The 13149-nt window shown below is 44.8% G+C and overlaps 1 protein-coding gene across 5 annotated transcripts in view; it reads left to right on the top strand.

The window, feature by feature from the left end:
• Positions 1–13149, top strand: part of ENOX1 (ecto-NOX disulfide-thiol exchanger 1) — a 488154-nt gene that overhangs the window by 458022 nt on the left and 16983 nt on the right. For all 5 annotated transcript variants that reach the window (XM_038762016.1, XM_038762019.1, XM_038762018.1 and 2 more), the window contains one exon: positions 9875–9977. In XM_038762016.1, the coding sequence (XP_038617944.1) occupies positions 9875–9977 (103 nt within the window). The remainder of the gene's footprint in view (positions 1–9874; positions 9978–13149) is intronic.

Genomic DNA, 13149 nt, shown 5'->3' with positions numbered 1-13149 from the left:
CTGCTTTCTTTTTTATTGTGTTATTCCCCAGAGCTTGCCGATTTGTACTCCCCAAGCGTTTAGTACGGTGCTCTGCACACAGTAAGCGCTCAATAACAGCATGGCTCAGTGGAAAGAGCCCGGGCTTTGGAGTCAGAGGTCAGGGGTTCAAATCCCGGCTCTGCCAATTGTCAGCTGTGTGACTTTGGGCAAGTCACTTCACTTCTCTGTGCTTCAGTTGCCTCATCTGTAAAATGGGGATTAAGACTGTGAACCCCCCGTGGGACTACCTGATAATAATAATAATAATGATGGCATTTTATTAAGCGCTTACTATATGCAAAGCACTGTTCTAAGCGCTGGGGAGGTTACAAGGTGATCAGGTTGTCCCACGTGGGGCTCACAGTCTCAATCCCCATTTTACAGATGAGGTAACTGAGGCCCAGAGAAGTTAAGTGACTTGCCCAAAGTCACACAGCTGACAATTGGCAGAGCCGGGGTTTGAACCCATGACCTCTGACTCCAAAGCCCAGGCTCTTCTCCACTGAGCCACGCTGATCACCTTGTAACCTCCCCAGTGCTTAGAACAGTGCTTTGCACATAGTAAGCGCTTAATAAATGCCATTAAAAAAATACGATTGAATGAATGAATGTCATGGGCAGAGCCCTCCCTGCTAATTTCAAGGTAATCGATCAATAAATCATATTTATTCGCTCATTCATTCATCCAGTTGTATTTATTGAGCGCTTACTGTGTGCAGAGCACTGTACTAAGCACTTCAGTGAGTACAATACAACAATAAACAGACGCATTCCATAACTTTTGTAGAGCTCACTGTTTGCAAAGCTCTGTAGTAAGCACTTGGGAGAGTACAATATATATAACAGAGTTAGTAGACATGTTCCCTGCCCACAGTGAGCTTACTGTCTGGAGGGGGGAGACAGACATTAATGTAAGCAGTGTGGCTCAATGGAAAGAGCATGGGCTTTGGAGTCAGAGGTCATGGGTTCAAATTCCGGCTCCGCCAATTGTCTTGGGCAAGTCACTTCACTTCTCTGCGCCTCCGTTACTTCATCTGTAAAATGGGGATTAAGACGGTGAGCCCCACGTGGGACGACCTGATCGCCTGATCAATGAACGGTATTTAATGAGGACTTATTAAGTGCAGAGCACTGTAATACATGCTTGGGAGAGTACAGTACAACAGAATTAGCGGACACGATCTCTGCCCTTAAGGAGCTTACAGTTTAGAGGATGCGATGGAAAGCTTACCTTTTGCAGAGTACTCTGCTAAGCACTCATCAATCATATTTATTGAGCGCTTACTATGTACAGAGCACTGTACTAAGCGCTTTGCACTCGCGAAAGTACAGTGCAACAGAGTAGGTGGCCGGAATCCCTGATCAGAGAGGAGTTTCCCGTCAGAAGCAGACATTAAAATAAATTTCAGGTAGGGGAACTCATGGAGTAATCAGCATACTAGTGAATGAATGGAGTGAGGAAAAAAAAGGAACAGAACCTAATATATGAATGTGGAAGTTCCCTAATCCAGTTTCCTCACACACATAGGAAGCTTATGGATGCTTTCTAGAACAAATAAAGTTCTCACTCTTCCAAGACCGCTCCCCACAAAAAATGTGCTCCCCATTTAACAGAGGCGTTGTGACGGTTAGACTCGGAGAAACCCTGCCCAAGCAGTGGGGAACCTGAAATCTCTCTTTCACCACAATATTCTACAGCCGTTATTGTATTTATGGCAGCCCTTGTCTTTTTATGTTGTTCTTCTGTTTTTATTATTTCTGTCTTTCCTTATGTGAGCCCGTCGGGTGCTGGGAACTCTGTTTAATTCTCATCCCGTATTTTTCCCAGGATTTAGTTCAGTGCGTACCGCAGGGGCTCAGTAAATACTGTGAAACGACTGGCTGAACGAATGACTCGGTAGTAATAATAATAATGATGGAATTTGTTAAGCTCTTACTATGTGCAAAGCACTGTTCTAATAATAATGATAATAATAATAATAATAATGGCATTTATTAAGCACTTACTATGTGCAAAGCTCTGTTCTAAGCACTGGGGAGGATACAAGGTTATCACGTTGTCCCACGTGGGGCTCACGGTTTTAAGTCACCTTGCATGCTTCTGAGGTGCAGCCACCTGCTTTGCTGGTTATTATTATTATTGTTACTAATCATCATCATCATCATCTTTTGTATCATGCACTTACTACATGGTAATCTATGGAATAAATGCATAAATGCATGTGGTCCCTGTCCCACAAGGGACTTAAAACTGAAATGGGGGAATGGATAAATAGCTTTTAATATCATCAATCGTATTTATTGAGCGCTTACTATGTGCAGAGCACTATACTAAGCGCTTGGGAAGTACAAATTGGCAACATATAGAGACAGTCCCTACCCAACAGTGGGCTCACAGTCTAATACACATCTGTTTGGAGAGTACAGTATTCATTGATTCATTCATCCAGTCATATTCACTGAGGGTTTACTGGGTGCAAAGCACTGTACTAAGCGCTTGGGAGAATACACTATGCTTACTATTCTATTTATTTTGTTAATGATGTGCATCTAGCTTTATTTCTATTTGTTCTGATGACTTAACACCTGTCCACATGTTTCGTTTTGTTGTCCGTCTCCCCATTCTAGGCTGTGAGTCCGTTATTAGGTAGGGACTGTCTCTATATGTTGTCAACTTGTACTTCCCAAGCGCTTAGTACAGTGCTCTGCACACAGTAAGTGCTCAATAAATACAACTGAATGAAAGAATGAATCCCCATTTTCCAGATGAGGGAACTGAGGCCCAGAGAAGTTAAGTGACTTGCCCAAAAGTCACACAGCTGACAAGCGGCGGAGTCGGGATTAGAACCCATGACCTCCGACTCCCAAGCTCTTTCCACTGAGTCACGACCACAGCTAGCCTACAGCCGATTCCGGAAAAAGACCGGGGCAAAGAGGAGGGAGCTAGAAATACTACGAATATGTCAGAAGCAGGACGTGAAGGGCTGCAGGTTCCCTGGGTGGGCTGCCCAAAACATGCAGGCTGGAAGTAAGATTTGGTTAAAGAAAACGCGGTAGCCATTTCCTTGGTCTTGTTGGAGTCTTACGTGTAAACTGCTCAGAGCACATATGCTGGAAAACCCGATCCCAATCGTGGAGGGAGAAAAAGAGTTTTGGAAGAAATACCCGCCTCAAAAATCAGCCGCGCTGCCGTCGAAAAGCAGCGGAAGAAGAGCTATCTAGTGGGAAACTGCTGTATATGAAGGCGAAGACTCACTGCTATAAAAGGCTGCCATCATTTGGCATTCTGAAGCAGCGTGACTCAGTGGAAAGAGCCCGGGCTTTGGAGTCAGAGGTCATGGGTTCAAATCCCGGCCCCGCCAACTGTCAGCTGTGTGACTTTGGGCAAATCACTTCACTTCTCTGTGCCTCAGTTCCCTCATCAGTAAAATGGGGATTAAAACTGTGAGCCCCCAGTGGGACAACCTGATAACGTTGTAACCTCCCCAGCGCTTAGAACAGTGCTTTGCACATAGTAAGTGCTTAACAAATACCATTATTATTATTATTATTATCTAATGGGAAACTGCTGTATATGAAGGCGAAGACTCACTGCTATAAAAGGGTGCAGTCATTTGGCATTCCGAAGCAGCGTGGCTCAGTGGAAAGAGCCCGGGCTTTGGAGTCAGAGGTCATGGGTTCAAATCCCGGCCCCGCCAACTGTCAGCTGTGTGACTTTGGGCAAGTCACTTCACTTCTCTATGCCTCAGTTCCCTCATCTGTAAAATGGGATTAAAACTGTGAGCCCCCAGTGGGACAACCTGATCATCTTGTAACCTCCCCAGTGCTTAGAACAGTGCTTTGCACATAGTAAGCGCTTAACAAATACCATTATTATTATTATTATCTAATGGGAAACTGCTGTATATGAAGGCGAAGACTCACTGCTATAAAAGGGTGCCATCATTTGGCATTCTGAAGCAGCGTGACTCAGTGGAAAGAGCCCGGGCTTTGGAGTCAGAGGTCATGGGTTCAAATCCCGGCTCCGCCAACTGTCAGCTGTGTGACTTTGGGCAAGTCACTTCACTTCTCTGTGCCTCAGTTCCCTCATCTGTAAAATGGGGATTAAAACTGTGAGCCCCCAGTGGGACAACGTGATAACGTTGTAACCTCCCCAGCGCTTAGAACAGTGCTTTGCACATAGTAAGCGCTTAACAAATACCATTATTATTATTATTATCTAATGGGAAACTGCTGTATATGAAGGCGAAGACTCACTACTATAAAAGGGTGCAGTCATTTGGCATTCCGAAGCAGCGTGGCTCAGTGGAAAGAGCCCGGGCTTTGGAGTCAGAGGTCGTGGGTTCAAATCCCGGCTCCGCCAACTGTCAGCTGTGTGACTTTGGGCAAGTCACTTCACTTCTCTATGCCTCAGTTCCCTCATCTGTAAAATGGGATTAAAACTGTGAGCCCCCAGTAGGACAACCTGATCATCTTGTAACCTCCCCAGCGCTTAGAACAGTGCTTTGCACATAGTAAGCGCTTAACAAATACCATTATTATTGTTCCCTCCCTATTGCTTCTGCTGCTGGCCCCCAGGGTGGTGGACACCCAAAACGTCCGATGACTTTTGGGGAGACTAAATAAGAAAATCTCAGAGAGTGGCAGCGACCTCCTGGGGAGCATTAGCTGGAAACCTTAAAAGTGACCCTCACAGTGGCTTTGAAAATCAGTTTTATATTTTTATATTAACACAGGACCCCTGGGTCATTATTAAATTGTGGGGGGGGGAGAGTTCCTCCAAATGGGACCAGTGTATCGTAGCCGCTTTGTACCTGGCTGATGGAAATCTTACAGCCGAGAGGGAGTAGTGATTTTCCCAGGTGCCCATTACAGAGCTCTGCCATGAAATCCTTCTGATCTTGTTAGCAGAGGAAGAAAAGATCTGAACCTTGGGGGTGACTGGCAGGAAAAGAAGGAATCAAAGGAGAAAATCAAAGGATGGCCGGATATAAGGAGGCTTTTTCCTCCTCTCCCTCAGGACCTCATTCCTAATGCTTGCTGCAAAGCTTCCCTAGCTGGAGATGGTAACCCTTTGCTGTTCAGCTCTGTTCCCATGAACCGTCGTTCATTCATTCATTCAATTGTAATTTTTGAGCGCTTACTGTGTGCAGAGCACTGTACTAAGCGCTTGAAAAGTCCAATTCAGCAATAGAGATGATCCCTACCCAACAACATGCTCACAGTCTAGAAGGGCAGCGGGGGGGAGACAGACATCAAAGCAAGTAAAGAGGCATCAATAGCATCAATATAAATAAATGGAATTTATACATGAGAATATATGCATTGAAATCCCCAGAGAGAAAACAAGGAGAGCTCAGGAACAACCATTCCCTAGCCTATTACAATCCCAATCCACCCTTTCCTGTATGTATATATATATATATACTTGTACTAACTTGTACTTCCCAAGCACCTAGTACAGTGCTCTGTACACAGTAAGCGCTCAGTAAATATGATTGAATGAAAAGGTAAAACGTCTATTAGATGTGATAAGCTGAAGTGGCCATCATTCAATTACCATTCTGATTTCTCTTTAAATATTTCTTTGCGTGGCATCCCTGTTAGACTGTCGTGGCTCCTTGTGGACGGGGATGAAGAGAAAGGTGGTTTGAGATTGGAATAGGATTGAGTTCTTCTTGTTTTCTCTTTGGGGATTTCAATCTTTCCTCACATGCCCATCACCAACCTCACTGTCCCTCCTTTCACACTGTGAGCCCCAGGGACCATATCTTTTTTATATAGGATATATATATATATAGGATATATATGGATATATATGTATATATGGATATATATGTATATATATATACATGAGAACGAGTAAACAGGCAGTAATATAAATAAGCAGAATTATCAGTATGTGCCTATATACACAGGTGCAGTGGGGTCATTCATTCATTCATTCAATCATATTTACTGAGCACTTACTATGTGCAGAGCACTATACTAAGCGCTATCCTTCTGCCACCATGACAGCTTCTCCCTGTGGGATCTGATAATCTTCTATCTACTCCAGCTGTTAGTACAGTGCTGGGCACATAGTGAGCATGTAACAAAACCACCATTATTATGATGATGATTAGTGTTTCACAGGTGAAGAGTTGTCCTGATGTTATTTATTGAACACCCACTGGGTACAGTGCACTGTACGGTGCATTTGGAAAAGTTCAACAGAAGGAAGAGAAATATTCCCCATCCACAAGGAGCCACGCCAGGCTAACAGGGAGGCCACGCACAAAAATATTTAAAGAGAAATCAAAATGGTAATTGAATGATGGCCACTTCAGCTTATCACATCTAATAGACGTTTTACCTTTCCATTCAATCGTATTTATTGAGCGCTTACTGTGTGCAGAGCACTGTACTAGGCACTTGGGAAGTACAAGTTAGTACAAATACAAGTTTTACCTTAGGAAAACTGAAAGTAGAGGGCACGGCGTTCATTCAGTTTGAAGCCATCTACTGTATGCACAGAACAAGTGTTTAGTACAGCGCTCTGCGCACAGTAAGTGCTCAGTCAATATGATTGAATTCTAAATACCGGGGAATAATGCTATAGGGGGTAAATAAGATATGGTCCCTGGGGTTCACAGTGTGAAAAGAGGGACAGTGAGGTTGGTGGTGGGCACGTGAGGAAAGATTGAAATCCCCAAAGAGAAAACAAGAAGAACTCAATCCTATTCCAATCTCAATCCACCCTTTCCCTTCATCCAAACTGCAATCACGTTCATCCAGACACTTATCCTCTCCTGCCCTGATTACTGTATCGACCTCCTTATTGATCTCCTTGCCTTTTCTCTTTCCCCAGTCCATTCCAGACTTCATTCTGCTATGTGGATCATTTATCTACACAACTGTTCAGTCCACTGCTCAACAACCTCCAATTGTGGCCCACTGACCTCTGCATCAACCAGAAACTCCTTATTGTTGGCTTTAAAGCCTTGGTCTTTCCTTAATCTCTTGGGTTTTTCTCGCCCATCCCTGATCGTAGGTTCTTCACTTTGCCTCTGGGATCTCAGCCAAGTTGAAGGAAAGATTTGAGAAACAGTCTGGTGAGCCAGACTGGAGTCAGAAGGTCATGGGTTTTAATCCTGCCTCCGCCACCTGTCTGCCGGGTGACCTTGGACCAGTCACTTCACTTCTCTGGGCCTCAGTTCTCTCATCTGGAAAATGGGGATTGAGACTGGTATCCTCACGTGGGACAGGGACCGCTTTGCTTGTATTCACCCCAGCGCTTAATACAATGCTTGGCACGTAGTAAGCGCTTAACAAATGCCATCATTATGAAAAGTGACATAATGAGCGTGAGACTATTTACGGGCTTATCCTGCCCCTTTCTGCTTCTCCGTTTGCTTCTTCCAGCTTGCCGAGGGGCCATTTCCCTGTTTAGTAGAGCAGGGAATGATCAAAGAGAGATGAAGTACAAATGCATCAGTGATTAACTCTCCATCTCTTACTCTGAACATGTCTTAACATACATACCCTCCTAACCACACTGCCCTAACATACAAATTCCCCGGGGTTAGGCTCACTTTCTAAGACCCCCCTGCATCACTCCTCCCTTCTCCACCGATACCACTGACCTCTACTCTTCCCCCGGCCCAATCCCCTTTGTTGTCCCCTCTTGAACTCCTCTACCCTTCTGAATCTTTAGTCTCCTCACCCCCTTTGCTCCTTTTTAATGATATTTGTTGAGCGCTTACTATGTTTCAGAAGAACAGGGGTCACTACAAGTTTGGCAGGTTGGATTCAGTCCCCGCCCCATATCCCGGTCCCAATTGGAGGACGGAGGATTTAATCTCCGCTTCACAGGTGCGGTAATTGCAGCACAGGGACGTCAAGTGACTTGCCCAAGGCCACCCAGCAACCAATTTGCAGGGTCGGATTAGAACCCAGGTCCTCTGACGCCCAGGCCCATATTCTTTCCACTAGGCCACACTGCAGCTTGGCTCAGTGGAAAGAACCCGGGCTTTGGATTCAGCAGTCAGGGGTTCAAATCCCAGCTCCGCCAATTGTCAGCTATGTGACTTCGGGCAAGCCACTTAACTTCTCTGTGCCTCAGTTCCCTCACCTGTAAAATGGGGATTAAGACTGTGAGCCCCACATGGGGCAACCTGCTCACCTTGTAACCTCCCCAGTGCTTAGAACAGTGTATATAGTAAGAGCTTAACAAATACCATCATTATTATTATAATTATCTCACACGTGTTGGACCGCTTCGCTTTCTACTGTTTCACTGGCTGAAGCTAAAGAAGATTTTCTTTTAATCAAGAAGTTAATTCAGTTCACCTGCTCTTCCTTGAAGATAGCTGGGCATTTGAACTGGGAACACGTGAGCTAAAGTCTCCTCCCTTTCATCAACAAGAAGAGTCTTCAGAAAGATGGTTTTCTTATTCCCCTGCCCAACCTGGAACTCCCTTCCCCTCCATATCTCGCGGATCTCCCCATCTTCAAAGCCCTAAAATCATACTAAAATCAGGTCATGGGTTCTAATTCCAGCTCTGCCACTTGTCTGCCGTGTGACCTTGGGTGAGTCACTTCACTTCTCTGTGCCTCAATTACCTCATCTGTAAAAGGGGGATTGAGACTGTGAGCCCCACATGGGACAGGGACTGTGCCCAACTTGATTTGCTTGTGTCCACCCCAGCACTTAGTACAGTGCCTGGCATATAATAAGCGCTTATTATTATTATTATATTGCCTCCAAAAGAAGCCTTCCCTGACTAACCTCTCATTTCCTTACCCTAGTCATCCTCCTCCTGTGTCACCTAGGAATTTGGGTTTGGGACTTTGCCATTCACCCCACTCTGAGTCTAACCGCAGCGTGGTTCAGTGAAAAGAGCCTGGGCTTTGGAGTCGGAGGTCATGGGTTCAAATCCCAGCTCCGCCAATTGTCAGCTGTGTGACTTTGGGCAAGTCGCTTCACTTCTCTGTGCCTCAGTTACCTCATCTGTAAAATGGGGATTAAGACTGTGAGCCCCCCGTGGGACAGCCTGATCACCTGTAACCTCCCCAGTGCTTAGAATGGTGCTTTGCACACAGTAAGTGTTTAATAAATGTTATCATTATTATTATTATGTGCTTATCCCTCTACTCTACTCTGCATTCTCCCAAGCAGAGATTATTATTAGTATTATGCTGTACCAAAAGAAAGTACTCAGTAAATACATCAATCAATTGAATGATTGATGGATTGAAATACTGTCTAGATTGTAGCCTTCTCTAGACTGTAAGCTTGTTATGGGCAGGGTATGTGATTGCTAATTCTGCTATATTGTACTCTACCAAGTGCTTGGTTCAGTGATCTGCATGTAGTAAGTGTTCAGTAAATACCACTGATTAATTGAGTGAAACTCTGCATTTTTATTTTTTCCAAGGGAAAAATTCCTCATTTACTTTCAGAAGCCGAAAGTAAGGACCTTTTCACATTTAGATTAGCAATGACTAGCTTGCCCTTTCCCCTGTACCTCACAGTCTTCCTTATTTCCACAACTTTATTGCATGTAAAAGGGAATAAGGACTGTAGCAAACGCAGAACAGGGGCCAAAGCACATTTGACGACTAGCGTGGTTTTAATCATAACCTGAACAGAGCCGAAAGTGAGTGGAGACATATTTGGAACTTCAGAAAAAAACTGGCAGTGACAGTTGGGCCTTTCATCATGCTTCTTTAGAGAGCTGATCAATTATTTACCCACATGTGTTAAGAGAAATAGTGACCCGTTTTATGGAGGGTTTCAAAGACTAACGGTTTTGTTGAAATACAGAGTCTAATTCAGCCCCTATCTTCATGTTGTTTTAAAATTTCACAGGAAATCAATGTTTTGGCCGTTGCACTGGGCAACCAAGACCGAGAGAATAATCCGGAGAAAAGAGGCCCAGGCCTAAAATCCGAGAAGGAGGCCCTCCTAATAGGTAAGATGGCTCCGCTCACTTCGTGACCTTTAAGGAGTCTGTCCCGAGCCGACGCTTGGAGTTTGGCCCAGTTGACGTATTTTGCCGTTCACCCCCAGGCAAGTTTGAGACAAATTTCTATTTTAAAGCAGAGGGAGAGAGAGAGATCTGGGGAGCCGCTGCGGCAAATCCAGCTGGGCCAAGTGAACAACCATTCGTCCTGTCTTCCCCCCTCCCCACTTCCATTCCCTGGTGATGCGCTCATTCGAGACGACACGGCACTCCGTGGGGCTCCTCAAGTCTAGTCTCCAGTGCTCTCCAGCCTTGAGGAAACGGTGCTGTCATCGCCATTTGGCAGATGAAGGTTTGGGAAACAGCACAGTGGAAAGAGCATGGGCCTGGGAATCACAGGTCCCGGGTTCTAATCGCAGCTCCACTGCTGTGCATATCGCTTAACTTCTCCATGCCTCAGTACTCATCTGCAAAATGGGAATTCGCTACTTGCTCTCCCTCCTCCTTTAGACTGTGAGCTCCACGTGAGACTAGCTCATTTTGTATTTACCACAGCACTTAGTACAGTGTTTGACCCGCAGTACGTGCTTAACAAAAACCACAACCATCCCTATCATTATTATTCTCTTCAATTGTCACCGCGTTGTTTCCAACCCAGACTTCATGGACACGCCCTCTTCAGAATGGCCCGTCTTCTGTCGTGAAGTCGTTCAGGTGTTGTGTATCCGTAGGGTTTTCTTGGTAAAGATACGGAAGTGTTTACCATTGCCTTCTTCCACTCAGTGAAACCTTGAGTCCCTGCCGTTGTCTCCTATCACTCGATCGTCTACCTTTGACTCTTTCCCATTCCGCCGCTGACCAGCACAGGTGAATCGACTTCCTCTGACACTTCACTTTAGACCTTTCCGTTATGGATTAAGCGCTTAGTACAGTGCTCTGCACACAGTAAGCACTCAATAAATACGATTGAATGAATGGATTTCCCTTTATGGCATAGCGCTAAGCTTCATCAGCGTACACAAACTCTCCTGCCACGATAAGGCATCGATTCATAGGAGAGATTATTATTATTATTATTATTATTATTATTATTATCATTATTATTATTATTATTATATTCATTCAGTAGGCTCGGGCTCCGCCACTGGGCCCGGTTGGGCTCCATTTGGCTTTCCTACTTAGTTTGGAAAGGTCAGGGACTGAATGAGCCATTTCATCACATATCGAGATTAGAGCGATCCTCTAACCTCTGTTGCTAATCCTACCTCCCTCCCTCCCGGGATGGTTTCTAAGGGCATGTGGGAAGAAAGGGGAGTACTTTGCCCCACTTGATGCCCCGTTGATTCCCCGTTACGCCCCAGATGCATCTCACAAATGATGTATTAATTAGCATTCATGGTGAAGCTCATAGTAGTCATCTGTTATTGCTTCAGAATAGTAGCAAAACGAGTTGGCTTTATGGAATAGTGGATTTTTTGCCTTTGTGGGTGTGCGGTAGTGACTAAAATATTTGTGATTTTAGTCAGAACTCAGGTCCCATAAGATTAATCCACCTCTTTGTTCCAACGGCCCATACTGACATAATCACAGAACTGGCAAGAATCCCAACAGGGGCCTCTTGCTTTCATCAGCTCTTTAGGTGACTGGGTAAGAGTGAGGAGTTCACCGTTTGTGGCAGATTTGTTCATCGATACTTGTTTATCTGGCAAAGGAAGTCCTTAGCAGAATTTTTCAACAGCGTTATTGAATACGACATCAACTTAGCAATCCTCTAAGGAAAGCCGATTATATTCCCTCCTCCGCCGAGATACACTTGTAATAACATACCATGTGTGAGACTTGTAAAACATGCTGATAGTCTATCGGGTCTCAGAATCCAATATTGATCCCAAAAACAATTGGTAATCAGCTCATTCTCATATTGGAAACACGCTGACCTTGGAAAGCCATTTTTCTTTCTTGAGAGTCTGAACATATTGCATAACAATCCACAAGAAGTGACTGGATTCTTTATTTACATTTGTATAATATAAAGCCCTGATAAAAATCTATGCAACGTAGAGCTTTTGAAGTTAAAATAATAACCTCAATCGGTTTGGCTATCTGTCTCCCTCTCTTCACATATATCTGTTTGAGATTTTGCCATGGCTTAGAATCAGTCCGATAACTCTATCTCCAAAACATCTGTCTTGTTTAGGAATGTTTTGATTTGCTGGTTAGTGGGGAAGACAGACATTCGGTCAATAATAATATAATATTTGTTGAGCACGTACCGTGTGTCAAGCACTGTGCTAAGCACTGGGGTAGAGCCGAGATAAATCCCACATGAGGCTTACAGTCTTAGAAGGAGGGAGAACAGGTATTGAATCCCCATTTTGCAAACGAGGGAACTGAGACGCAGAGGAGCTAAGTGACATGCCCAAAGTCACACAGCAGGCAAGGGGCAGAATTGGGATTAGAACCCAGATCCTCCAGCGCCCGGGGCGGGGCTCTTTCCACTGAGCCATGCTGCTTTTGTGTATTCCTTGACTGTCTGCCTTGTGCAGAGCAATCAGTCAAATCACTGGCATTTATTGAGGGTTTACCGTGCGCAGAACACTGTACTAAATGCTTAGCAATGTACTCACGGAACTAGAGGGAAAAACTGTAAAGCATCAGCCGGGACAAAAGTGAAAACAGTAAGAGCAGTCAAGCTGAAGGAGTAGAGTTTGTGGAGAGTTTGAAGGAGTAGAAGCAGTGTGGCTCAGTGGAAAGAGCCCGGGCTTTGGAGTCAGAAGTTATGGATTCAAATCCCGGCTCCCCAACTGTCAGCTGTGTGACTTGGGGCAAGTCGCTTCACTTCTCTGTGCCTCCGTTACCTCATCTGTAAAATGGGGATTAAGACTGTGAGCCCCCCATGGGACAACCTGATCACTTTGTAACCTCCCCAGCGCTTAGAACAGTGCTTTGCACATAGTAAGCGCTTAACAAATGCCATCGTTATTATTATTATTTCTCACCCCTCAGGCAGGGCCGACCAGGGTCCGGAGGTAACATCCACAGTGACCTTTCCGACACCGCTCCAAACGCAGCCACTCCGGTTTCTTCTTGCCCAGCTCCAATAGAATTGGGTGGGATAACAGTAATGATAATAATTGTAATAATTATGATAATAATTGGGGGTTTTGTTAAGTGCCAAGCA

This window comes from Tachyglossus aculeatus, chromosome 20 (genome assembly GCF_015852505.1).
Source record: "Tachyglossus aculeatus isolate mTacAcu1 chromosome 20, mTacAcu1.pri, whole genome shotgun sequence".
NCBI classification, from domain to species: Eukaryota; Metazoa; Chordata; class Mammalia; order Monotremata; family Tachyglossidae; genus Tachyglossus; species Tachyglossus aculeatus.
The sequence above is the reverse complement of the archived record's forward strand: the minus strand, read 5'-3'. Positions and strand labels throughout refer to the sequence as shown.